Raw genomic sequence first — 27,399 nt, forward strand, 5'->3', positions numbered from 1 at the left:
TTAATTGTTTATTTACTCTTAATATAGTGAAATATATGGGTTAAAATTATTTTAAAATTTATTTTTGCACTTTGAACTTTTATCTGGTAGCAGTAGTAATTTTAACTCAAAATACTTTTTGAATAAATTACATTAACTCGTTGAAAATTATATCTTTTTAAAATACTTTTTTTTAGTAATGCTAATTTTGTCACATTTCAATGGGACACAACTAGTGATGTAAGTTAAAGATTAAATAGATGTTTAAAAATACAATTTTAGTAAAAATCATTAAAACCTAAATATCAACACAAAAAGTTAAAATTGGGAAACTCAGCACCGGAGTAAAAGTTCAAATATAAGGATATATCTAAGAGTTGGTTTACACACTTCAAACTGCTATTCCTTTTTTCTATATTTTTTTTGTTGAGGGCTTGAATTCAATAAATTTCAAATACCAAGTCAGGATTCAACTCAAAAAGTGTTGATGGTAAATAGATTTATTTTTTACAATGTGTTTTTCCAGCTCTTGTAATATCCCAGTGTATATGAAATAATATTTGCACATTTAAAGAATTTTGTTTCAAACATTCCATGTGCAGTGTTAATATTATGTTTCTCTACTGCTTTTTCTTGTATGCTTGTACATAGTTCTTGTAATTTCATCATTACATAGTATATTTGAGGCTTTTTAAAGCTTTGAATACATTTAGTAAATAATTCGCAATTGTTGTAACATACAGGTGGTGTTTAATTTCATATATGCAGTTAAAAAAAATTCATTCATTTACATTTGTATTGTAATTAACTATAATATTAATTCATATTTCTAGGAAGATTGAATAGTTTTAACTATTGGTTTTAATCTAGGTTTTGACTGTATATAGATTTAGTAGTTTTATTTGACATTTGAAATTTTATTATTCAGTACATTGCAAAAACATTTTAGTAATGTGACAAGACAGTTTGAAATAGCTGTTATAAGTAGTTTAGTTCGCTTTGTGTACGTACCAGTGAATTTTGTATCTGGTTTGTACAGCGCATGTAATTAATTAAGATATTATTGTGGCAGCTGTACCAGGCCACGGACTCTGGCGGACCGGTATGTATGCGATTCACTCACGCAGAAAGCTTTATATGTCACCTTACATGCTTTCCTCGTTACAATGTAACACCTGTCTTGAAATTACGAGTTTCCTTTGTTTTATGTTGACGATTAAAAAAACATTTTGACAGCTGTCAATGTCAAATTATACTACAGATAAAAAATATGTTTAAATTATTGCGACACTTTTTCCAGTTGCTGACAGGTTTTAACATTGTAACTTATATGTGAATCATTATCTATGGCATTTACATTTAATCTTACAAATAAGTTTTTTTTCGGCTAATAAGCCTGTTTTAAGGTTACCTGTAAATGTTCTTTCGCTACATTTATCACAAGACCTAAACATTACGGGCGTCGCCAGTCGATGATCTAGGCTAAGTCTATGACAGCTACTATTATGGTTTTATTTATAGTAGTTTTTTTTAACGTTTTTGCGGTTTCTAGGGGGCAGCAGCTCACCCTATTTCCCTGGCGATACCCTACGCTAGACCTATGGCCTATAATATCTCCCCGCGTGTCAATCTATGTGCTTATATGTAATGTATTTGTTGTCTAGCCGGCTGACTTAGGGTTTGGTCTCCGCAATATGGACGCCTCGCAACCGACCAGTTGCGACAGGGCAATAGTAAGGCTAAAAACGTTGCATGCACGCAAATGGAATGATTTAACAACTAACCCTTTTGTCTTTTTTTACTTTTTAAATGCATCTTTTTTATTTTCAAATTAATAGCAAGCCTAAAATGATACAAGGAGACAAAAAGCTTTGGAGTATTTTGGTTGATTTTTTTTATGTTTTAAATGTTATTTTGTCTCATTGTGTAATTTTTTCTACTAATTATTTGCATGTTTTTTTTTATTTTTAATTTGGTTTAAACATCTAGAATGGCAGCATGGTAGTTAAATGGGGCAAAGGCGACAGTGGAGTGATAATGCCTTGGCAACTAAATAGACTAGCAGTATGTAAATTGTTCTTTCTTTTATCATCGTTCATTTTATAATTTTGAACTCGCTACGACACGAGTGAACGATTTACAGTCAACAATTATTTTTAATCTTGTTATTTAGAGTTACTAAACTGGAGTCTATCCCTTTCGAATAATTTTAATAAATTTATAAATTTGTTCTTTTTGTCTATGCTTGTATCTTAATATTATAATAACGATTGTTTGATAATGCAAACGCGCTAAATAAACTATCAAATGTAATCTTTAAATGTTAACACATTGTCTTGTCTTAAGTTGTTGATTGTAAATCGTCAACATTAATTACTCCATTTGCACTCTTGACGTTTTTGTTCCGTATTAATGTTATAAAAAAGAGGTAACGATACTACGAGTTAAATGGAAAATATTTCCACATAACCGAAAGGTATGAGAATTGATATATACGATTTTCAAGATTCGAATCCCAAAGAAAAATATAAACTGTGCTTTATTATATTATTTGTACTATGGCAGAAATACGCCAGTATACATCTAAGACGGTAACCTTCATACTAATCAAGCCATTACATTGGTGTTGGTATATTATTGGAAATTAAAGATTAAAATCACATCAATACAACGTATTCTTAGATTATAAATGTTCTATCAAGAATTGTTGGCTTTATATAGTAATATTTCAGGAAACGCCGCGCAGTGAGGGCGGGGAGAAGGCGCGGCTGGCGCGGCTGTGGGGCGCGGTGGACTCCCGGCTGCTGAAGCCGCTGCTGACGCACGCGCGGCCGCCGCTCACGGAGACGCTGCCGGCGTTCTTCAGGCCCATTGCAAGAGTGCTGACAACCACGCGACAGTACACGCAAGGAGTGAGTGAATACTGAACGCATTGAATAGTGAAGAGTGAATGAAACGACGACAGTATAAAATTCGCCGCTCTGAACATCGTACGTGTGTTGCGCAGAACATAAACGCGAAACGCAGATGACCTTGCGACGCTTATTTGAAACTATCTTATACCCGCGACGCCGACCGCGTGAAATTTAAAAGTAATAATTAAGAAATGAAAAAATATAGCCTATGTTACTCACAGATAAATTATCTTTCTAACATTTACAATCAAACAAAGTTTTCCTCTTTATAATGTTAGTATAGATGTACAAGGCACTAGTTATTTAATATAGAAACATTATTAGATACTTTTTTATATTTGATAGTGACCAAAGAGTAAGTGACTATTTGAATTCGCCAACAAGGCGAAGCGATTGCTGCCCATAAACAACCGAAATAGCAGATACATTGTTTACGTAATTGATTAAAGAGACACACTGCATACCCTTCCTATGCGTCTCCACCATCAATTTACTTTCCCTTCCCATCTTTTCCTTACTAGAAAAGGGTGAGAAGGCAAAGGGACTGTGAGGCCTCTGGTACGCAATATTTATTATTGATGTTGTTTTCAGGAGAATAACCTGCACAGAACCGACTCGGACTCGGACCTGTGCATCGACGAGCCGCAGCCGGTGCCCGCCAGCATCGACCCGCAGGTATACTACACACCATTGCCGACATGATCATATAAAACTATCTCCATGTAAGCTTGCAGTTTATTCTTTTCATCTCTGTCTACCCTTTTTTAAAGCTCTTTTTCTGTATAAATATAAATCTTTATGCAATTACAGCTTATTACATAATGTACTCTATTTTTATGTATAAAAATCATATCTTTATCTTCATCAATACTTCAAAATTTAGTTTTATTTTCATTCAAACGTGCGATTCTTTTCTTTTGGTTGCAGCTATCTTATAATGTTCGGAATGGATTCGGGAATGTCTAAGCTTTTTAGCGATATATCCCTCGGCTGTGATTTAAAAAAGGTTAATAGCAAATGACATTGTTTTAATAGGAAAATTATGTTTTTAAATTATTGCACGCAGCAATTATGGCCCGGACTTGTGGACACTCGGATCTCTGTAGAAGGTATCACTGGCAGTAATATATAAACGTGATTTTATATCTATTTTACGTCAGCTGTGTCCTATGCTTGATAACCAACCAGAGAATATTTCCTAAACTAGACAATTTAGTTAAAATTTTTATTTATTCTATTATGTATGCCATCCATATAAAATACCTGCAATTATTGTAAGAGCAAACAACTATTATTTAATTTAATTAATGAAAAGTACGAAGCGAACTTTCTAATTATGTTTTTTTTAGTGTAAATTTTAAATTATATTGCATAAAATAAACTTCCTTTAAAATGTATGTGTACACACTAAGATTTGCGCGGGACGCTACACGCGCCAATATGACCCATACATTATTTGTACATGCATTAAGCTATACTAAAAAAAATCGCTTGAATATACTATTACGTTAACTTGTATACTGTGGAAACGCAGTTATCGGATTAAATTTTCATGTTATTGTGTGTGATGTAAGTGAAATGGTTTAACTTAAGCCTTTGTGACAATTTTGAAGTTAAATGCTTGAAAATTTAACTTTGATAGTTATTCTTTTGTTTGATTGTGTTATGCAGTGTATGAGATACATTTTATATTATGTAAGTCTATGTGATACGTTCGCATGTATGTCGTTTTTACTAATAATTGAGGTATTCAATGCTCGTAGTATAATTTGCGATCTAATACTTTTCTTCGCAAGCACTATGCAATGTAGCTTATCTCGACTATTTTTGTTATTTTCTAGTCTTTATCAGTATATTTTAAATAAATCGTCTTAAGAAAATTGTAATGTTTAATTTTAAATTTTAATACAACGGTCCATAAAATGGGAATAACAAAATTCGTTACTGGTGAAACGGTTGTAATTGTAATATTTATTGTTTTAAAAGACAAGTAGATTCCAATTGTAATGTAAATATTTGTAATAGTATTTTTGTGATTTGTGAAGCTTTGTGAACTTATCTTGATAATGTACAATTTCAGTACGATTTTATTGTTAGTGTAATTTTTGAATTCATTAAATTAGTATGTAAAACACACTTTTGTTGTATACCAGTGTGGTTTACTTGGTTATATGTAGAAAGCTTTGTGCTTATTTGATTTGATACATTTACAGAAACATTATTCTCTCAAGATCTGGCATGTATTACCGAATTTTAATTAGTAAAAAGAATTATGTATATGTGTAATAAAATTTGAATTATGAACACTTTTTTTATTTTAAAATCCTTTCATATTTTTTTCCTTTTAAATTAATAGATTAAATATACAAATATTCTTATACAATCTGTTTTCTAAGTGTTTGTCTTAATTCTTTAGTAACTTGAAACTGTGCACCATGCCCAGGCATGATCCAGTCTGCTATATCAGCTATTTTAGATCTATTCCTGGCCTGTTGTACTTTGTCTTCGCTCCCAGCTTCTAACCATATATTAGGATCCTCTATATCTTCATGTTTTTCAAATAAATCACCTAAAACAATATGATTATCAATATTCTATAGATTAAAAATAGAGTTAGCAAAGTCTGTAGTACCTGTAATTGCAACTTGTTCACCTTGATTGGATTTCACAAGTACTGTGACATCTGAAAGTGTATGTCCAGGTGTTGGGACCACCTTCACAGACTCATTGATGACATATTCTTGTCCTATAAAAATTTTTAGTAATAACACAAATTGTACTTTCCATAGATAAGTATATTGTTATTAACATACCTTTGTCAAAGGGAAATATATAGTATTTGTCTTTATAAGATATACTAAACCCCACTATATGTTTTGCTTTTAAGAAAAGATTATTATTTCCTATATGATCCGAGTGCCCGTGAGTTGAGACAACGTAATTTATATCTTCAGGTATAACGCCGTGAGATTTTAGCGCTGAAAATCAAAAATTATGAATGACATTAAAAAAGCCTGTGTCTTCTTGATTTAGTTGAACTATCATATAATTTTGATTCCAGCAAGATTCTTATCAGATCGTGTTCCAAAGAAGGAATTTGGAGTAATTGGAAAATGCAGATTTAATACAAAACTTCGTAATTAATTGTGTAAACACACCGCTTATAATTTTATCCGAATCCCAAGCTGTCATAGTATCTACAATTATATTGTGAGCGCCTTTAATTAATGTGCAAGTACAATTAGCCGTCATCTCATCGTTTGCACTCATAGTTGAGTACCCATTGAAAAGAACTGCTATTTCACTCATTTTTATTAAAAAAAAACCATCAATATTCAAATCAAAGATTCCTATTTTACCAGCTGACTGTCAAATTAGATAAGACTAATTTTGACAGTGACATTGACAATTCCGGATAAGAACTTTACAAAGCATGATAGGTGTAATTTAAAGTATAACATTTTTTACTTTAAGCTCTTTATAATTTTATAAAATAAGTGGATTCATTAGATTCTGTACAAAATTAAGAAGTAAAGCATTTTATCAATAAATCATACAAGTATTTAAACAATAAAGGACGATTTATAAGTCTATTTACCGTTTAGAATTTGCGTATCGTGTGACATATAACGTTCCTTTATATTTTTTGTATATCTATCTCCCTTCTCAGCTGTCTTCGCCGGTTATTTTTAGGGTTAAAATCTAAAATAAATTTGTGAAACCAGCAGTGATACTTTGTTAGGTAGGTTATTTTAAATTTTCAATGTGCGCCACGAACAATTTAATTTTTGAAAATTGCGCAGTTAAATAATACGCATCTGGCGCCTTTTGTTGCGCAAGCTCACATTATATTCTTTGTTTACACAGGGTTATGAAACAATAAGGGGCCCATATCTGTCGCTTAAATAGCGCCAGACTAAAACTAATGATGTCGGGTGATGTGCAGCCAAGAAAACGGAAGGATAAGAGAAGAAAGAAAGGTAAGAATGTGTTGGAGTAGAATGTTGTATGTCTTTGTTTAAATGTACTTAAATATGTTAATTTATTGTAGATGAGCTGGGAGTTGAGGAGCCGCGTGGGACGGCGGCAGTATTCGGCGATGGCGATGTGTTGATGCACTCTCATCACGAACATGGCACTGGTGGACACTGGTGTGCAAAAATCATCTTCTTCTCACTACTGTCTGTTCTTGTTACATTAATTGTCCTCATAATTCTCGAAAACAGAGGACTTACTGAATGTAAGTATTACAACTTTCATTCTTAAGTTGTCAGTTTTCTCTTTTCATATTAGTCTGACATACATACCTTTCCTAGCTATAGAATGAAATCTAATTATTAATTAAACATTTTTTACTTTTCCAGTGGAAGCAAATTCAGTAGAATCCCGTTACTCTGGTGTCTTAGATGGATGGATCGAGGATACACCTGATGATGATCATCATGACGAACATACACTTGACCTAAAACACCATGTAAGTTGTTTTTCATTGCTAAATTTTTTCTTTATTATTCATTTTATTATTTCATTTTGATCTTATCCATTCTATGGTTTAATGATAAATTCCTTGCCAATATAAAAATAGAGTTATGAAGATGTTCATGATGATGGTGATGATGACAATCAACATGAGATTGAGACAGAACATGATGAAGATGAACATAATGAATTTACTGACGAAGATGATGAAGGTGAAGACGGTGATGGTCCTGATGATGATGATGATGAAAATACTGAAGATGACGATGATGATGTAGACCATGACGATAAAGATGATATTGGTTATGAAGAAAATGATGAAGAAGATAGTGATGAGAAGAATATAGAAGAGGATGATGATGAGGTGTGATAAACATAAATAAAACCTTAATGTTAAGAGAATTTACTAATATTAACAATTATTTGCTTACTTTTCCAATTGTATTGATTTAGCTTGACAGATATTGTAAAATATTTTTTGTACTCATTTCTTCGATACATTTGAACAGGACGATGAAAGAATTGAATACAAGAAATATTCGTATGAGGAACAAGGTGATGACAACGACGATGATGACGAAAATGATGATGATAATGCTAATGATAGTGATGATGAATTAATAAATAATGACTCGCAAGAGGACCAGGATGATGATGATTCCAAAGAAGATTTTAATGAACAAGATAAGAGCAATGAGCTTAAAGATGATGATGATGATGATGATGATGTTGATACAAATGAGGACCATGATTTAGAGAATGATGGAAATGACAACGAGAATGAGGTGCACAAAACCAGTAAAATGCGTGTCAGCTATTGACAACTACTAATATATTTTTGAGAATGATAATACTCTAACTCAGAATAGTATTTGGTTTACGACATCAAAAAGGATGTAAAACAACTGTCCTGCTGGAACTGTTGTGTGTTCTGTTCTGCGCTGTTCTCTAAAGATTTGCTTCAATTAAAATCAGCTGCAAAAATAATTACTAAAAACTTTTTTACGATAAAATAGAATTAAATGCATAATGCCTCTAGAAACTACTACTTGATATGTTTTAATTAATGATGTTTTAATATTTTAACAATATGTTTTAAAACACCTTAGAAACTTGTACTATTTATAAAGTGTTGTTAAAAGAGAGCATGGCGTTATTTATAAGTCATAACAATATTTAAATTGCATGTTAAAGTTTTATTGGTCTTTTAGCATTTTTTAATTACATGCAAAAGGCTCTTTGGAATGTTTAAATCAAGATTGTTTACTTTAATTACTAATTGTATTTACAGGATGAGGAAGAGAACGAACAAGATGATGACGACGAAGAAGTAGAGAGAATAGAAAGAGAAGTTGTGGATGAGGAAGAGATAATTTCATCTGAAAAGCCTGATGATGTAGACAATAATGAAGAAGGTAAGCATATTGACGTTTAACTTATTTAAATACTAGCTTTTCCCCGCGGCTCCATCCGCGTGTAAATAAAAATAACCAAGTAGCCTATGTATTCTTCCAGACTATAATCTATATTTGTGCCAAATTTAATCGAGATCCGTTCAGAAGTTTAAGCTACAAACTCTTACAAACATTCATCCAAACATTCGCATTTATAATATTAGTAAGATAGTAAAGTTATTTAATTATGGAAAGTTTTATCACTATGTACATACTTGTATAAGCTAAAAATGCAAAAAGCTGCAGAGAGTGTATTAAAATTAATACTATTGTAATCATATTGTTAACTTTCAGATGATGATGAACAGAAAGAAGAAATAAATGATGAAGATGACACGCCTGATGTTGAAGACATCGAGCCGCCGATTGTAGAACAAATCCCAGTACCGTCGGGAAAACCCTTTGTGGAAGTGAGTATTTACACATCTTTTAGATTACTCTCAAATTAACTGATTCATTGATTGTCAAAGCAGAAGTTGTAAAAAATAAATAAAAAATGGGCATCATACTAATGTTATAAATGTAAAAGTTTACATGGACGGATGGATGTTTGTTAGAGTTTGTGGCCTTAATGATTCTATTGAATTTGGTCTAGATGTAGGCGATAGTCTGGAAGAACACATATGCTAATTACTTTTGTTTTTTTATTAATTCCTCGCGGATATAAATATATTTCGTGCGAAATAATTCGCGGGCCAAAGCTAGTAATTATATAAACTTCCATCTTTTTTTCGGTTTTTTTTTTGTTGTCGTTTAAAATTTTTCGTGCTAATTTGCTATTATGTATTTTTTTACATATATTAATTTGAATTAATTTTGATCTGGTAGTTGGAAGATGAACCGTCCTCTGAGAAACCAACCGACACTTTAGCTGAAGAGGAGGAGTATGAAAAACGACAAGAACAAATTCGACTCGAAAAAGAAGAATCTTCGTCACAGAGTAAGTAAAAATTACTATTTTTTTATTTTTTTATCTGTAGGATTGCTTGCTCGTTTTTAACCTTATCTAAACTTGGAATGCTTGCTTTTTACTAACCACTAATTGAATAAAAAAATGTATCATTTTAAAATAAATATTTAATAAAAATTCTTGTATTTTATTATTGTTGTAAATATCTGTAGGACACTCCTAATTAATTAATGCTAAAAAATGTTTTTTCATATCTCAACTAAGCGATTTTACCGTATAATAGGAACTTTAATTTTTGTCAAGTGCTTTAAATATGAATTGTTCAACAAAATCATCATCACCCACTTGACCTTATCCCTTGATTGTTCAACAATATCGTCCCGATCAAATGAAAAAAAAACAAGAATGTGTTTTCGAGTTCTTGAATTTCTAAACAGTGTTTACTAAATTTCTCGATAAGCTGTCGAAATTGGACTCGCCGCAAATATATCAATAATTTATTGTAAAAAAAATTCTACGCGTTTCGACTTTAAGTTGATTTTGGACAAAGGTTTTAGGTTACGTCAAATCGTATCGCGTCGTGTGTGTCGATTTCCAAGTACAAGTACTTGATCTATAAAAATCGGATGGATGGATGTTTGTTAGAGTTTGTAGCCTAAACAGCTGACCGGATTTTGATGAAATATGGTGTGGCTCACTTTTGTTTATATTTAATTCCACGCGGACGGTTTCGCGGACGAAAGCTAGTATTAAAAATGGCGAATAATGTATGGTGGTGTTACTTAGCCCGATGGTGTAAATTCGTGCCGCGTGTGTTGCAGTGTGGCTGAAGTTGGCGGTGGGGGGCGCGCTGCTGTTGGCCACACACGCTGTCTTACGACGCTCCGCAGCGCCCGGCGGTGCGTATACGTACAATATGACAAAACTTGCCGTAACACTAAATAGTAACTACCCCATACTTGTCAATTATCCAAATCTTTACCAATAACAATTGTAGAAAGTAAAAGTTAATAAAAATATTAATGATTTAAAATCATACTCGTTGAATTCGATATTAAATCTATCGAAAAATCATAAAACAAACCGACCTTACTTGTCAATTATTCTCCAAGTATTTACCAATAACAAATGTAGAAAGTAACAGTAAATAAAAACATCAAAGATGAGTCCTATCGAAATCATACTGTTAGAATTCAATATTAGATCATAAAACAAACCGACCATACATGTCATACAATTAATTCTCAAAACAGATACGCCAGAAAGTGAGGATAGTGAAACGAGAGAGGAAACTCCGACTATAATAGATAGACGTATGACGCTCCTTCCCAGAGAAACTGCACCCTTATTGACCCCGGAAACTAACGAACCAGTAGAAGAAATTATCGAAACCCACGAATCAATTAAAACAGCAGTTCAATCAGTTCCTAGACTTAAGCAAGAGAATGACGAAAAAGAAGTAAAGGAATTTGTTAAAAAGGTAAGTAAATTGACAAACTTCTTTAGTGATATTGTTTAAAAAAATATTTAAAACTATTTGCCAAATACAGGAAATTATCATAGAACAAGAAACAAAAGATGTAGACAAAGAATTGTATAGTGATGAAGATGAGGAAATCGATGAGGAAGAAATCATTGAGAAGGAACCTTCGAATGATAATGCCCTAGAGAAGGAGGCTGACGATTCTGAGGCCGAAGAAGTTCCGGACGATGTGGAAATTATCGACGATGAACAAATCGAGGAAGAAATAGAAGATGAAGAAGATGAAGAGGAGATTTCTGATGTTGACGATGGGGAGCTATTGAGTCGTTTGGAAGCTAAATACGGGCGGCTGCCGGAGCCGGAGCGGCCCGGACAGAGACGCAGTAAACAGCATGTTTGAGTGTGCCTGCTTCATTACTAATACATTGCTCGCATATACTCGTATATCTAACTAAAACGGACCATAGATTTAACACTATTTTCAATTGTTCAATGCAGTTTTATATTTTTTCAAGGACCTATACATTTTTTTTGTTTTTTTTTTTAAATGTTGTGTTTTAATTTGTCGCTTGACCAATTTTAAATGTGGATCGAAACATTGTCTCGCTTTTTATAATATTTACTGATTTCCGAACGTTACTTATTTTTAATAATGAAGGGCACAGTCAAAAGCCTTTGTGTAATTGCTATAAATTACCAAGACAGCTTATCAGATAATATTTCTTCGGTGTAAGAAAAAATATTCTTTTTATAAATGTAAATAAAAATACAATCAATATTTTTACTTTCCAGAGGATGGTGGGAACAACGTAGAAAATGAATGGCCGGACGAGCCGAGCGACCCGTATTGGCGTAAGCAACTAGACATCGCTGAAGATGAAATCCGCCAGGTATTTATTTCTATCAAGTAACATTTATTTAATGGTGAACATCCACTTCGGTACAGAAAACGTTAATCTGATTTTTTAGCATATTTTGTAGATGTTTCCTTACACTTAAGTTATTCATTTTTGCCCTTTATCTTATCTTGTTTTATGTAATAGAAGAAATTAAAACGTAATAGTTGTTTACATAAATTGAGAAAATCTATTTAGGTAACTGATAAATTACAGTGTTAATAAATCTATGTATCAATGTTTTTAAAACCTAGAAACTTGGACAATAATTTGTATTCTTACTTTTATATCTAATAGTGTGAAGTTGTTGTAACTACTTTGAAAATAAAATTGACCGTGATTTGATATTTAACTGACGTATTGGGAAAGATTAAGTTATGAAGTTAGTAAATTTATTAAATTCGAATCAAGTAAGATTCACATTTTTTATTTTTTTCAAATCACGTTTAAAATGCATGCACGTGTGTTGACCGCAACAAGCATACGTTTTAATTATTATCTCCTCAGCTTATGTGAAAGTACTAATCAAAATAAGTAAGAATACAATATAGGTATATAGATAAATGAAAACTACGGTTTAAAGCACAATATCCATAATTTAATACAAATATTCGATTCCAGGAGTGGCTGGATTAACAAATAGTTTTTGCACTTTAATATTTCCCCTGCCGATTCCATCCCTTGCTCGTTGTGCCATTTTTTTCCCTCTATCTCGTAGGTGTCGTGTCGGCCGCGTGTCGTGCCCGCACCCCGCACGATACGACTTCCACACGACACCAACGATATCTCATCCTATTATTATCGTATAACCATTTAGCTACTGTTTGATTTATATTGACTATTGTGTAGATAATAAATCTTTCTAAAGATGAAAGAATTTTTGAAATCCGCCCTTTTTACGTTAATCGAATACATATATTTAAAATAATTCGAATACATACGAAAATCCAGAAATACAAATTTTGCTCTTTATAATATTAGTATAGCTGTTGCTCGCGACTTCACCCGCGTGAAATTAATAATATAAATAGCCTATGTTACTCACGGATAACGGACCTTTCTAATGGTGACAGAATTAAAATTGGCCCAATAGTTTTCGAGTTATATCAATACATACAAATATAAGAAATCTTTCCTTTTTATATTAGTATAGATTACAAGTTTTTATACATAGTTACGCTTACAATAAGTATAGCAGTGTGTGAGTGTTGAGTGTTGTGTACTAACGGGAGCGGGGGCTGGGGGCGCTGGGGGCGCTGGGCGCGGCGCGGGCGCGCGTGTCGCGGCCGGAGGTGGCGGGCAGCGCGCGCGCTCGCCACCTCGCCGCACTCGCTCTCGACACCGAGGCCGAGCTGCGCCAGAGCAACGAGCTGCTCTCCCGCGCTATACAAGCGTACATACAACTGGTCAGAACAACACGGCTACCTGACCCCTTACTGATCGAAGTCGCTACTAAAACATTGAAAAGGATAACTTTTAGAGGTAAGTACCTTTTAAATGTACGAAGCAATAATGATATCCTAGTAGTAATCAACTTAAATGCATGATTTTTTTATAACATAAGGTGGCAAACGTGCAAGCGGCCATCTGAATCCGCCAAAATGGCGAAGCGACCGCTGCCCATAGACATCCGCAATTGCAGATGCGTTGCCTACCGTTATTCGACAAAGGAGGAGAAGCACATAAAGAGCTTTCCGCTTCCTATGCATCTCCTCCTCCGTCAGATCAACTTCCCCTTCCCATCCTCTCTTTATAAGAAAAGGATGGTAAAGAGAAAGGGATTTAAATTAAGCCTCCGGCACCACAATCATCAGACGAAACACAGAATTGCCTCCATTTCACGCCTGTCTTCTGTGTGGTCGTGGTATTACTGGGGACGTGCCGGCCCTGCAGTGCTAAACTGTTAAAGCGGGCACTACCACTGTCGAATGATGCATTTATACATCAGTCTTCTCTTCCACACCAAATAAGTTTTTTTTCTTTATTTTTCCCTTGATCTATGTTCAATTTACTACCCGTTTCAATTTAGAACATTTAAAAAGAAAAATCAAGCATTTAAGGGTTAATAGTACTTTTCTTGTCATCAACAATGAGCAAAATCTGAAACATTATGCTTGTGTAGTGATGATAATTAGATAAACTTAGTCTACACAGACATTACGATTACGTATTCATTAATTTAACGTTTTGTTTTCAGGAAATTACTTAAGCGCCGAACCTGTCTACAGAATTCTAATCAACCGATTTCCCAACGAAATATCTTATAGAAACAACCTGACCATCACCTTCCTAATGGCCAATAAGTATGTTTGTTATTGTATCACAATGTTTTGTCAACAGTAGCATTTAAGTTTACACATAGTAATTACTCGAAAACGTTACATTAGGATAGCGTTCTATATTTTACCTACCGAACCCAAATATTTACCAATCCTACCAAAAATATAGACCCATCTAAGATTTTTTTATCTTTTAATAGACATTTGAAATAAGATAAAGCCTCTAGAAAACAATTATCGTGGATCGAATAAAATACCTAAAAAATATTAAAATTCGTATACTTTTTTTTTGTTTCAGACCAGATTTAGCTGCTGAGGTACTAAAACATACACTGAAATTGTGGCCGAACGATCGCGTAGCTCTTGCTCATTATGGATTTGTTTTAAAAACTCATTATAACAAACTTGAAGAGTCTGTTATTATGTTCAGTAAAGCTTTGGAAAATGACACAGGGCCTGCGTGTGAGCCACGATTTTATTATCACTTGGGAGATACCTTGCTATTGCTCGGGCGCTTCAAAGAGGCACGCGAAGTTCACGAGCGCGGCGCAGCGCTCGGACACTTCCTATCACCCGCGCAACGCTCCTTGTACAATGTAGACAGATTGAAAGGTCAACCATGGTGGTCAATCGAGGAAACTCCATACATACAATTAGCAAACGCATTAGAACGATCCTGGAAAGAGATATTAAAAGAAGGAGAAGCGGCGCGCGCCTTATATGAGAAAGAGAAGGAGGGGCTAAAAGAGAAAGGGGAGTGGTCTCAGTTAGAGTTATTTGTGAGAGGCAAAGAGATACCGGGGCGTTGCAAACGAGCGCCGGTCACTTGCTCTATTGTGAAAATGGAGGCAGCCGCCGCCAGCTGCAGCAGGGGGCAGGTGAAGTTCAGCGTGATGTCGGCCGGCACGCACGTGCGCCCGCACGTCGGCCCTACCAACTGCAGGCTGAGAATGCATTTAGGTTTGAGCAATACCAAACATACTTACATACGAGTGGACCAGGAAATAAGGTATGTTTTGAACCATCTCTCAACTTAACTAATGCCCTTATTTTTGAGGAATAAAGCTTTTTAATGATTTTTACCGCCAAATATGTACAAACAAAATTTTATCATATTTCATAGCAATTTTATAAATGCGAAAGTTTGGTTGGTTGCATGGATGTTTGTTAGTCTATTTCCTACACGGCTTGACGAATGTCGATGTAAGAACACAGGCTATTTTTTTATTCACATTAACAACGTCACGACCGAAATACGAGTACACTAGCTTTTGCCCATGATCCCATGCGCGAGGAATGAAGATCCTCTACATCTATGCCAAATTTCATCGAGATCTGTTCAGCAGTTTAGGCTACAACCTCTCACAAACATCTGTCTAATCTTTCATTTATAGTATTAGTAAGCTTTATTTTAATTCGACTTCAAAATTCTCCAAAGCTATATCCCATTATCTGGTTAAGCCATTACTTTAAGAGTCATAATAATATGATTTTTATATCAGAGAATGGCAACTCGGCAAGGTGTTGTTGTTCGACGACAGCTTCGAGCACGAGGTGTGGCACAACGGCACCGGCGCCCGCCTCGTGCTCATCGTGGACGTGTGGCACCCGCACCTCGCCGCCGCCGAGCGCCGCCGCCTGCCCGCCATATGACGTCACTGCCTCACTGCCTCACTGCCACACTGACATAACGCAATACTATACTACAAAACTCACTTTGATGTACGATGTCAGCAATCACAGCATGTTTCTGAATAATCCTTATCTTATTATAAAGATCAATAAATAATTGACGTACGGGAAAGAACAAAAACGAACCAATAGTAACAAAGAAGCAACATTGACATGGTAATTGTTCGCGGACACCTTTGATTAAACTATCGCACAACTGTTTATCGATTCGATTCCTATGTGCTGGTACTGGAGTATGGAGGTACACTACACGATTTTTAATTGTGCAACTAAATAATTGAATTGGCAATGAAACAATCGCATAACTGTTTTGTGATAGTTTAGTCAAAGGTGTACGCACGCTCTAACTAAACCTTAACCAAAGGCAAAGGCCTGTGGTGTCATTTGTGCATTTGAACAATAAAAGTTCTCACTCGGTTTCCACTCACCCTAAAGAATTGCCCCATTAAAGCGTGTTAGTTTATGCCTTTTTATATTGTCTCATAAAAGTTTTAAAATTTGACCATACAATGATCTGTCTTGTTGATATAACTCTGTAGTTTATTCTTATTTTATTATTTTAGTTAATATTCTTTTTAAGTGTAAAATGAACTTATTTTTTCTAGTCGACATCCAAAATAAAGAAAATGTAACGTGTCTATAATGAAAGTACAACTGTGGATAGCAAAATATAGCGTTTATCAGTTTGTAAATCGATTGTAGCGGTTTGTTTTACGCGAAGAGTATTTCGTTCATGCTCTTTGATTGTTGATTTTTTATCTTGTAATCTGAGAATCCTTATTATTGTATTAAAATGTGTAGTATGTACTATATTTTTTGTAAATACAATTCAATGCTCGAATTCAGTTTTTTTATTTAATCAACATTTTTTCAGTAGTAAACCATAAACAAACTTTATCCCAGAAAACGTATTTTCGCCCACGACGTCGAAAAACAACATATACTTATATTATAAATGCGAAAGTTTCGATGGATTGATGGATGAGTTTGTAGCCTAAACGGCTGAACGAATTTCGAAAAAAATTGGCATAGGTATGAATAGTCTGGAAGAACACATAGGCTACTCACTTGTTTGTTTTAGTACCACGAGGACGGAGTCGCGGGCGTAAGCTAGTTACAAATACTATGGTTGAAAGGATGATAAGCTAGAAAGGCTAGGATATGAATTAAAACAAACGTAAGTTCCGTGTCCTTCGTATATTTGGTATAATTTACCCAAAGTTTGCGTAAAACCTAAACATAACTATTAATAATCTTATACTAATAAAGCTCATTTCTTAATAACTATTAAAGATACAGTGAATGTGTAAAATAAGCTCGCAAGTAATGTGGCAGAAATATATTTTAACAATTACCTACATATTAGAGTCAAAAAATTTGTGTTTTTATAAATTAATAGTATTACAACAGATAAAAAACATAGAGCATCAGGTGTTTATAACATGAAGCTTAAATATTATAATTGCAATATCTTTGTAAAATTTATATTGCCAAAAGTTTGTATAAACGAAATTGTGTCTCGAATAAGAACATTGGTTGGATATCAAATTGTGTCTACATTTGAAACATTTACCCATGATATTTAAATGCTTCAAGTTGTGCAAGATTTACTAAACTATATTACAATCCATGTTCTCATATTAATTCATCAAATTCTTTCAAACTGAATGTGTCTTTTCCTAACATATGTAAAGAACCTTATACAAAATGTGAAAATATTGTCTTAACATATTTTAAAGCTAAATATTAAGATAAAACTAAGATTTGTTAACTTAATGGGCAATTATAAAATGTTCCCATATTGGACGGACAGTTAAATCGGTGGATTTCCTAAATGGAATGTTGGAACACAACAAATGATAATTTGTTATGTTTTACAATTTGTTGATTGTCCTATAAAATTAAGTATCGTAAATATTAAATCAGATTTTAAAAATATTTAAAACATTATATAAAATAGCATTCATACTACAAACTTGTGCCACAACATAACACTGTCATTAACTAACCCTTAAAATAACAATATAAAAAGGAATGTATTTCATACATCAACAATGACTCGAGAGATTCGTTAGTATTTATCACCTAGTATTTTAACCATAATAAAGTTGAAAAAAGACAACATACAATTCCTATAAATTCGAGAAAATACATACTTGTATGGACATTTAAAATCTTAACTTAAATAATAATAAGTCACCTAAAAACATTATCAATTCTAATAAAAACTGAGCATCACTGGAATAAGGCACAGATAGTGAAGGTAAGATTTAAGGCACTGCATTATATGTGTCATTTGTGGGCTGGTACGCGGGCGGGCCGGGCGCCTGCGGCGTGGCGCGCGCGCTGTACGGTGGCGCGGGCGGGGGCGGAGCCTCCCAGCCCCCCTCCACCGGATATCCCATCGCACCGTAATCATTACCGCCATATGATGCAGACTCAGAAATAGGACTTACTGTATCCATACGAGAATCATAAGTAGGAGCAGCAACTTCATAACCCCGACCTACATTATCATAGGAAGGAGTATTCGTTTCATAGTTTCGTTGTGGTTCGTAACTTCTAGGTTCGTTGTATGGTCCGACTACGTCGTGGCCGATGTTGGCTCTGCTTCTCCTTGTGGAGTTAAATCTATTGGTCATTATTGGCACGGACTCTGTCGGCGGGGGAGGATCGTAAACGTCTTGGGAGCGTGTCAATGTGTTCTTCTCCGTAGTGTGATAAGACGCCGGCCGCGCCGCATGGAAGTTGGAATACGACGAATGAGCCGACGTCGGACGGGACTGTCTGGCGTCCCGAGGCAGCGACGCATTAGAAGACAAGTAGCCTGCGTTTCTGTAAGACCTTCGAGACCTTCGGACCGAGGAGCCCGTACCTCTTGAGCCAGATCGTCGCTTAACACGCCTTGGAGTCATCGGTTTCGATGAGCTTTCACTTATATTTGTTTCAGTGGGGCTTAATTCTATTGTATATGCAGGTCTTCGCGGTAATGTACTTTTATCTGCAAAATAAATTGTTCCATTTACAATGCCATATTGCAAAACAAAAAAAAATAAGTGGAGTTGATATTCTTTACCTGAAACTGTTTTGTGTTTTTTGAAAGACTTAAAAGTGAGAAGAATAGTGATTGGCAGAGCTGTGACAGTAAGCAGTGCAGCGACAGCAGACTGTGCTAGCTCCACAAGGTGCCATTGCAGGAAACATCCATCAACATGCTCAGGTCTCCAAGTTCCAGGGCCGTCCACTTCACCCCACATTGGCTGACATCCCCACCCATTGCCCTCCCACCAGCTAACACTCCCAGTTCCAAGTGATAATAAACCACTTTCCTGAAACAAGAAGAAGATAGACTCTTAGTTAACAACTGATATGTTTCCTTTTTAATTATAGGTAATTTCAATTGTATTTTCATATCTACTTACTCTGTTAAGTCCTCCAAGATTGAGGTAGTAGCACATGAGGAACACATTCCATGTCAGCCACATGAAACTCCATATTGCATACTGAAATATCCAAGTTAAAACAAATAAAAAGTCAGTAACCTTTAAATCAAGTCAATCATTCAATTTCAATTCAACTCCTATTTCTGATTTTGATTAATAGAAAATTTGCTTACAACTAGATTTTTTTATAACATAACTGTGGAATTTTAAAAATCACCATTTGTCCTCAACAAGACATTAACACCACTTTGTATCTGACAAAAGCTACATGAATTTTTAAATTGAAATAACAATGCTTTGTTGTTAACAAAGAAGGAATACTCACAGCTAGTAGATATCTTGTTATATATTGAACTGCACCAAATGATCCGAATATTATAAGCAGAATATTAACAAAGTTTGCTATTATAGGCAACCACATATAACCCAAGAAATCAAACACTTGCCGTTGTACGGTAATGATCTGAAAAGATTAAAGAATAAGCAATAATAACAAAAAACTCGGTTAATAGGTCAAATTAGACAAATTATTTTGAAGGTTTCAGATATGTTCGAAATTATTTTAAAGAAATAATGACTTTGTTATTAATTAAGTAATCATCTACACAAATAGAAAAAGTTACTAAATCAGAATCATATGTTTATAAAATAAGATGAATAACAAAGTTTTTGCTTCAAATAAACCAGTTGCTTTCTCAAGCACACTTACCAATTCTAGTATACAGACGATTAACAACACAGTTCGCAAGCTACAAACAGCCATTTCAAAGTTTGATTTGTTACTTCAATACATAACAAAATAATAATTTAAAGTAATTTATTTCCATCGTAAAAACTTCTTGATTACATATTCCAACGGAATGCGGAGACGACGTACGACATAATATACGCCACAAACCATAGATTCAGAAATGTCAATGTCAAGCACAACTCAACTGTCATCGTCTTGTTGAATGTTTTTGGTTGTAAGAGTGGGGCTTTTGTCTCGAAAAAAGGGAAAGTAATATTTTAAATGTGTTTTTATCTCAATAATATTATGAAAAAAATATTTGAATGTTTGGTTTTAAAGAACTTAAGTAAACCGAAATGGGGAGTTTAGCAAAGTGGATATAAAGAATAATGAATTCGCATATAAGATATAAGCAGCAACACTAAGGTTAGTGTCATTACTCTTCAAGTTTTGAAAAATTCATTTCACCTTACTTTCGATCGCCGGTAGTTTCCGTTTTCGTTATTGATCGACTAGAGTAGTTATTCTTACCACTGCCATCTTATTAGACACTCAATACACATTACTCATCTTTACTCATAAAAGCGCCTAAACCTCTTTGTGAGTATATTACTTTACTTTTTACAGTAATTCTCTTCGAATTTTAACACCGGTAACCTATTACAATTCGAATCCTTTATTTCAGATCGAAATGGCGACCGAAACCTTAGTCCCACTGGAATCTAATCCTGAAGTAATGAATAAATTTCTTCAGAAGTTGGGTGTTCCTAGTAAGTGGAACATTGTCGATGTGATGGGTTTAGAACCCGAAATGCTATCCTGGGTTCCACGCCCTGTTCTGTCGGTCATGTTGCTGTTCCCTGTGTCAGATGCTTATGAAGAACATAAACAGAAGGAAGAAAATGAAATCCTCTCCAAGGGTCAAGAAGTGACTAACAACATATTTTACATGAAGCAAAATATCAGCAATGCTTGTGGCACTGTTGCCCTGGTGCACAGTGTTGCCAACAATACTGATAAAATTAACTTGACCGATGGTCACCTTAAGAAGTTCTTAGATGAAGCTAAGCCTCTGGATGCTGCTGCTCGTGGCACTTTGCTTGAGAAGTCGGAGGGTATTATAAATGCTCACAAAGAGCTGGCTCAGGAAGGCCAAACTAATACTCCTAGTGCTGAGGATCCTGTGAATCATCATTTCATTACTTTCGTCCACTTGGATGGAGCTCTGTACGAATTGGATGGACGTAAAGCATTCCCCATTAACCACGGGCCAACTACTCCTGATACTCTGTTGGAAGATGCAGCAACAGTTTGCAAGCAATTTATTGCCCGTGATCCAAATGAAGTTCGCTTCACTGTAGTTGCTTTGACTGAGGCTAATTGATTTTTTTAATATTTTGTATGATGCCAAGCAGTCATTATTAAATGTGTGCTTCGAATAGTATGCTTAAGCATTTTGATAATTTCATACCAAATTTTGTAAAGCATTGCAAGCTTACGTGATATTCTTACACAAGTGATTAGAAATAAATTATTTATTTTCCAAAAAACTTTTTAATTTTTTTACCAAGACCAGACAAGATTATATTATAACAATAAGCTTGAAGTTGTTTAATCTTACAGTTAAGAAAAATTTCTTGACAACCTTAATTAATTTGACCTTTCACTATTGTTTTAATCCAATAAAGATAAGTAGAAAATACACTGTATGTTATGAATACCTTAGTACTTAGTTGAATTCAATCAGTGTACAATTCTTATAATATTGACATGGTTAATAACAAAGTAATGTTGAGCATTTAATATCAGCTAGTTTGATGAAGAATTATGCTTCTTTACATGAAATAAATCTGCTATACCTTCCCATTATTCAATTTACAGTTTTCATATTGCAGTATGAAATTTCTTATGATTTCTTTGAAAAGATTTATATCATAACTAGCTTTCGCCCGCGACTCCGTCCGCGTGGAAATAAAAAAAACAAAACAGAGTAGCTTATGTTTTCTTCCAGACTATCCTCTACATTTATGCCAAATTTCATAGAAATTCGTTCAGCCATTTAGGCTACAAACTCTAACAAACATCCATCCATCCATCTAAACTTTCGCATTTATTATAGTATCATAATATGGTTATACTACATATGCAGATTTAAAATAATAGATTAGTTTTTTTAAATAATTTATTAGTTATATGCTTTGCATTATTATACAACTATACATCATAAATAAACACATTTTTCCATGTAAATTATTGAAATAAAAACTTCAATATAAAACAACATTGAAAATAAAACTATTAATTGTAACAGTCATGTAAAATTAAACGACATTTACAAAAATAGGCAAATCTCTTTTCAAAAACCTTAAACTAATAACAATGTGCGTGTCAAATAGTTGTAAATCAAACATTATTTTTTTAACAGATATTTTTCAGATTAACTCCAGAATAAATTATTTAAAAAATACAGATATTAAATTCACTAATTAAATTATTCTATGGGTAATTTCAGAATTACAATACCTTTAAAATTAACTTACAAGAATACCAGCATTGAGATATGTAATATACTAAGCTTATAGCATAAAGATAAAAGATATGTTTCTACTGACCATTAAAAACTGTCTTCACATGATATGGAAAAAATTACATATATTCTAAAGCCAAGAGAATAATATACTGACATACTAATTTACATGGAGATCATAAGTCATAATAATCATATTTATACAGTAAATCTAGTTGTTTAATTAACAAGATATTAAGGTGATTCAGTTTTACCTTGCAGTGTTTTTAATTGTCAATGTTTTTTAAAGATTAGTAGTAATCTAGGATATTAAACAATAAATTATACTATGTACTAAATTACAAAAAATTGAGTTAGTTAAATATAAACAAAATCTGAAAAGATCTAGGAACAAAATATTTAAAATAACCTTTTAAATAAAATAATCTAGTTATGTCCCATTATGTTACTTAATTTAATGTTGTAATAATTTACGTATAATTGTATTTTAAATTAATAATATCTTTGCAAATAATCGAAATATTTTAACATATAATATCACAAAAGCAACTAAAACAAGTTGATGCTACTTAACCTTGTAAATTACATATTAAGCCAGCTATACTCCTTTAGTTTTAAATTAACACTCAGACTATTCTGTTAAAACTGTGCTTTAAACTGAAGATGTGTGTATCAGGCTTTTCAATTCCCTATGTCATCTTATATGTGGTAAGTACTTGAAATATAGCAATGAACTACAACAGTGCAATTTAGTACCTATTTCCACTGGTGCTGTGGCGATTGCTATACAAAATGACAGCCAGATAACTGCCAAGTGGAAACAGCCACTTAATGCTTAAGTATTTTGATACAATTAATTTATAGCAAATCCGTTGGTGGGCCTGTTTCTTCAATTGTATTGATAGATGGATTATTATCTGTGAACAAACACAAGTCATAGTATATTTAATCTTTTAAAACCTGTTTATATGTGTTATCTTAAATATAATTTTAAAAATCAAAACTTTGTTTTGTTCCATAACAGAGAAACATACAACTTAGTCATTTGTGCAAATACAAAATGTTTAGATTCAAAAGATTGGTAAAATTTTTAATATTGTTACTTACCATTAGCAATTTGAGTATCTGGTGTTAACTTAGGCGTTGTTAGTGTACAAATAAGCCCTAGAACAGTGGCGCCCCCGCACACACAGGATAGCACACTGCGGTAGTACTCAGTACTTGCACCATCCGCACTGAAAATGTATAAACACTATTAAGATCTTGAATGTCGTTATTTTGTCACAATCCATTCCTCTTAGTGAAGCCTAAGTTTGAGAAATCTATACTAAGGGTCAAGAGCGACGCAAGCCAATAATCTAGGCTAGATCTAGGGGTGGCTTTAACCATTTGGTCCATTTTTTTTTATAAATTAAATACCTGACAATTAGTTTTTGAGCTGCCTATGTGAATCTATAGGGGTAAGCAAGATCTTAGTAGTTCTAAGCAGTTTTTATACATATTTTACATTTTGCGATTGTCTAAGAGGTGGAGGAGGGATGGAAAGTCTATTCTAGGGATTGTAGTTGGTAATAATAGGAAACTTACTACAACTGTATAATAGCAATGACAGCTCCACATGATAGTTTGTCTGTGAAGCTCATAAGACCATATACAAAGGCTGATGCCTCCGTCCTGTCACCCACCAGATCAGCTGTCAGTGACAGACTTGTTACAAGCATTTGAGATCCACCAAAACCTACAAAACAAAATATAATTGTTAACAGCAATCATTTAGAACCATTTGATTTGATGTTTTTCGTTTTAAAATTAATAGTAACAGACTTATGTTATAAAATGTTTATTTTCGATATAAAATACAATACATATACTATCTTTACAACTGCATCAGTTGTTAACTAATTTATTAATAAGTGCATGCTTAGCATAATTACAGTATAATGCTATCTTCAATATTTACTGACCTATGAGCACCGCAACAACATAAATATAATAAACTTTGTAGTCATAATCTGAATCTAGATAAATCCAAACAAAAGCAGCTAGAGAACATACTGATCCTAGCAAGTAATTCAGTTTGCGGGTAAACGATCTGGGAGCCAATCTCTGTGCCCCAGCGGCTAGCAGACTACCCAGGTACATAGCTAGAGGTATCACTGCTAATGATCTAGCCGCTAAACCCAATGTCTTGTGTAAATATAACGGGATAAACACTTGAGATATGTTGACTACAAGTCTTGTACTCATGTAAATACTTGCTACCTGAAATAATTAATTTTTAAAATTGAATAAATCCAAAGAAATGACACTGCAGGAATCTGTAAAAATTACAGTGAACGATTACTTCATTCATCTTAATTAGTAAATTTAAAGTTCAGGATAGAAAAATGGTATTAAAATACAACATGCAACTCATTTAAAAACAGCTGTGGGCTTATAACAGTTGTTATATTGAAAATATATTAAGATAATGTTAACAATTATTATTAAAAGATTTAACAACTCATATTTGAAATATCTCATAGAAAAATTAATAATGATATTAATTAGTTGATTATTTTATAAGTAAAATGTGTTATACCTTACCTGATACAATATACCCTTTCGGAATATACTAAAATGGACTCTGTTATTATCATTATAATCAATTAATGGTTGTTGTTGTCTCAAACCTCTTTCTTCAGAGACAAATATGTGGAATAGTACAGATGCTACTGTTCCCACACCAAGTACTATATAAACAATGTGTCGGAACTTCCAAGCATCAGCTGGACCCACTTGCTATAAGAAAAAACATGTTTTAAACAAAATTATATTTGAGTTTGGAATAACATGTGAAATATTAAAAATAATGAATTTTGTAAAAAAATTGGAACTTTTTGTTAATATGTCATAAATATTGTTATTGTTTCATAATTTCCATTCAAATTTAAACTGTTTCAAGATATATATATATTGTTTTGAAAATAGTGAATAAAGTCAATAACTCTCCTTTAAAATAATTTCACACAAAGTAAGTAAAATTTATACAACTATATACCTGTTTATCACATTCACCAGTAATATGTAACACAATCCACGTGATAATATAGACAAATAAATTAGAAAATACAGTAAATCCAAATCTGGAATACAAAGAAAAATATCAATAGACAAGTTTTAAAAGTATTCATAAATATGTATTGGAAGACTAGTATCAATATATCATTCATTACATCTCTTTCCAATATTATCTTTTGTTACCTAATAGCTGTAAGATGTGTTCTTATATGTGGGTCTTCTGCAAGTTCCGGTATCAAACTTAAATGAGAAATCTGCACAGCTGCCCATCCAATTTGAAAAATTAATATGAATGAAGCAAAGTAATACATCTGTGCCCATTTGTGAGCCATCGAACATCCAATGCAGTCCATAAATATAAATGGAAATGATGACAGGACACAAACAGTACCTGGAAGGAAAAGTAATGAGTTTTTTTTTTTATAACATAAGGTGACAAACGAGCAAGCGGCCACCTGAATCCGCCAAAATGGCGAAGCGACCGTTGCCCATAGACATCCGTAATTACAGATGTGATGCCTACCCGTATACAACGGAGGAGGAGACGCACATAAAGAGGACATTTCCCCTTCCTATGCATCTCCTCCACCGTCAAATCCTCTTCCCCTTCCCATCCTCTTCTTATAAGAAAAAGGTGGTAAAGAGGAAGGGATTTAAATTAGGCCTCCGGCACCACACTCATCACACGAAACACGGAATTGCTTCCATTTCACGCCTGTCTTCTATGTGGTTGTAGTATTACACCTGGCGTGCCGGCCCATTCATGCTAAGATGTTAGAGCGGGCACTACCACTGTTATAAGAGTTAATAAATCTGTTAGAATAGTATATGTTAGTAGTAATTTTATGTCATTAAATACTAATGAAACTTACCAAACAAATGCCACAATTTCCTTTTGCCATATCTTGCACTTAAATAATTATCTGTGTGGTCAGAATGATAGCCAACGAAGGGAGTAGCTAAAGCATCAACTACTTGCCCAATGAGCATCAAATTTCCTGCTTGAGTGGAAGTAAATTCAAGAACCAAGTGGAAAAATACCAAAAAATATGTAAACCACAAACTGGCACACACATCATTTAAAACATGACCAATTCCATAACCTAATTGGAGGCGTAAACTTGTTGATCTGTCATAAAACTCATTATCCATTTTTAATAAAAAAGTTGTATTTGCCAGTTCCAATACTAAAAAAAAACAGAACTGCTTTGTTGATGCCTTTTTTCTGTTAACTCCAGTTATTCGAATTAAAAATCACTACATAAGTTTTGTTTAAAGAAAAAGCTTTTGGTTATATTTATTTTTCAGGCACATAATAGCCAAATTTTATTTCACTTAACAAAGAAATAAAGCCGATCTATACCAATTCCAATTCTTTTATGTTGACAACTGATATTGTCAAGTTGACACATTTCCTGTCGATATCCTGCTTTCTTTCCACACAGGATTCCATAACATTTTTTGTTGAATTAAATTGATTTAAGTGTTAAATAATGTGAAATTATGTCTTTTCTAGTGTTTCGTTAATGGTAACAATTTAACTTGTTTTCGC

General features: G+C 33.6%; 6 protein-coding genes across 8 annotated transcripts in view; 3 read left to right on the forward strand and 3 right to left on the reverse strand.

The window, feature by feature from the left end:
• LOC106100320 (sodium/hydrogen exchanger 6) overlaps nt 1-5,198 on the forward strand; it is a 12,154-nt gene extending 6,956 nt beyond the window's left edge. Inside the window, exons 11-16 of the mRNA XM_013279143.1 lie at nt 177-219; nt 1,052-1,081; nt 1,969-2,043; nt 2,712-2,891; nt 3,486-3,569; nt 3,822-5,198. Of these exons, the coding sequence (XP_013134597.1) occupies nt 177-219; nt 1,052-1,081; nt 1,969-2,043; nt 2,712-2,891; nt 3,486-3,569; nt 3,822-3,860 (451 nt within the window). The 3' untranslated portion in view covers nt 3,861-5,198. The remainder of the gene's footprint in view (nt 1-176; nt 220-1,051; nt 1,082-1,968; nt 2,044-2,711; nt 2,892-3,485; nt 3,570-3,821) is intronic.
• Nucleotides 5,198-6,266, reverse strand: LOC106100696 (metallo-beta-lactamase domain-containing protein 1). 2 transcript variants are annotated; one of them, XM_013279680.1, is made up of 4 exons: nt 6,053-6,266; nt 5,708-5,872; nt 5,548-5,640; nt 5,198-5,463 (listed from the first exon to the last, which is right to left on the reverse strand). In XM_013279680.1, the coding sequence occupies exons 1-4, from the start codon at nt 6,201-6,203 to the stop codon at nt 5,270-5,272; spliced, it is 603 nt and encodes a 200-aa protein (XP_013135134.1). In that variant the 5' UTR covers nt 6,204-6,266; the 3' UTR covers nt 5,198-5,269. The 2 variants fall into 2 exon arrangements, with proteins under 2 accessions (XP_013135134.1, XP_013135133.1); XM_013279679.1 differs by having other exon boundaries at nt 5,527-5,640.
• A 215-nt stretch (nt 6,267-6,481) lies between these two features.
• Nucleotides 6,482-16,555, forward strand: LOC106100716 (aspartyl/asparaginyl beta-hydroxylase). 2 transcript variants are annotated; one of them, XM_013279713.1, is made up of 15 exons: nt 6,482-6,636; nt 6,762-6,874; nt 6,946-7,134; nt 7,259-7,368; nt 8,665-8,788; nt 9,122-9,237; nt 9,656-9,767; nt 10,559-10,636; nt 10,991-11,217; nt 11,288-11,603; nt 12,013-12,110; nt 13,349-13,598; nt 14,314-14,419; nt 14,694-15,404; nt 15,898-16,555. In XM_013279713.1, exons 2-15 carry the CDS (start codon nt 6,820-6,822, stop codon nt 16,046-16,048), a joined length of 2,643 nt encoding a protein of 880 aa, XP_013135167.1. In that variant the 5' UTR covers nt 6,482-6,636; nt 6,762-6,819; the 3' UTR covers nt 16,049-16,555. The 2 variants fall into 2 exon arrangements, with proteins under 2 accessions (XP_013135167.1, XP_013135168.1); XM_013279714.1 differs by having other exon boundaries at nt 13,358-13,598.
• Nucleotides 16,556-17,269: 714 nt separating this feature from the next.
• Nucleotides 17,270-20,423, reverse strand: LOC106100438 (DNA-directed RNA polymerase II subunit RPB1). Its single transcript, XM_013279292.1, has 5 exons — nt 20,240-20,423; nt 19,856-19,993; nt 19,510-19,590; nt 19,164-19,416; nt 17,270-19,088 (listed from the first exon to the last, which is right to left on the reverse strand). The coding sequence occupies exons 1-5, from the start codon at nt 20,291-20,293 to the stop codon at nt 18,358-18,360; spliced, it is 1,257 nt and encodes a 418-aa protein (XP_013134746.1). The 5' UTR covers nt 20,294-20,423; the 3' UTR covers nt 17,270-18,357.
• A 269-nt stretch (nt 20,424-20,692) lies between these two features.
• Nucleotides 20,693-21,704, forward strand: LOC106100467 (ubiquitin carboxyl-terminal hydrolase isozyme L3). Its single transcript, XM_013279331.1, has 2 exons — nt 20,693-20,860; nt 20,946-21,704. The coding sequence occupies exon 2, from the start codon at nt 20,952-20,954 to the stop codon at nt 21,642-21,644; it is 693 nt and encodes a 230-aa protein (XP_013134785.1). The 5' UTR covers nt 20,693-20,860; nt 20,946-20,951; the 3' UTR covers nt 21,645-21,704.
• Nucleotides 21,705-23,245: 1,541 nt separating this feature from the next.
• Nucleotides 23,246-27,340, reverse strand: LOC106100446 (uncharacterized symporter sll1374-like). The gene is made up of 8 exons (XM_013279305.1): nt 26,720-27,340; nt 26,031-26,238; nt 25,828-25,912; nt 25,374-25,568; nt 24,752-25,049; nt 24,375-24,525; nt 23,895-24,022; nt 23,246-23,704 (listed from the first exon to the last, which is right to left on the reverse strand). Exons 1-8 carry the CDS (start codon nt 26,997-26,999, stop codon nt 23,646-23,648), a joined length of 1,404 nt encoding a protein of 467 aa, XP_013134759.1. The 5' UTR covers nt 27,000-27,340; the 3' UTR covers nt 23,246-23,645.
• Nucleotides 27,341-27,399: the final 59 nt, after the last annotated feature.

The sequence above is a fragment of the Papilio polytes genome, unplaced genomic scaffold (assembly GCF_000836215.1).
Source record: "Papilio polytes unplaced genomic scaffold, Ppol_1.0 DF824047.1, whole genome shotgun sequence".
In the NCBI taxonomy this organism is placed as follows: Eukaryota; Metazoa; Arthropoda; class Insecta; order Lepidoptera; family Papilionidae; genus Papilio; species Papilio polytes.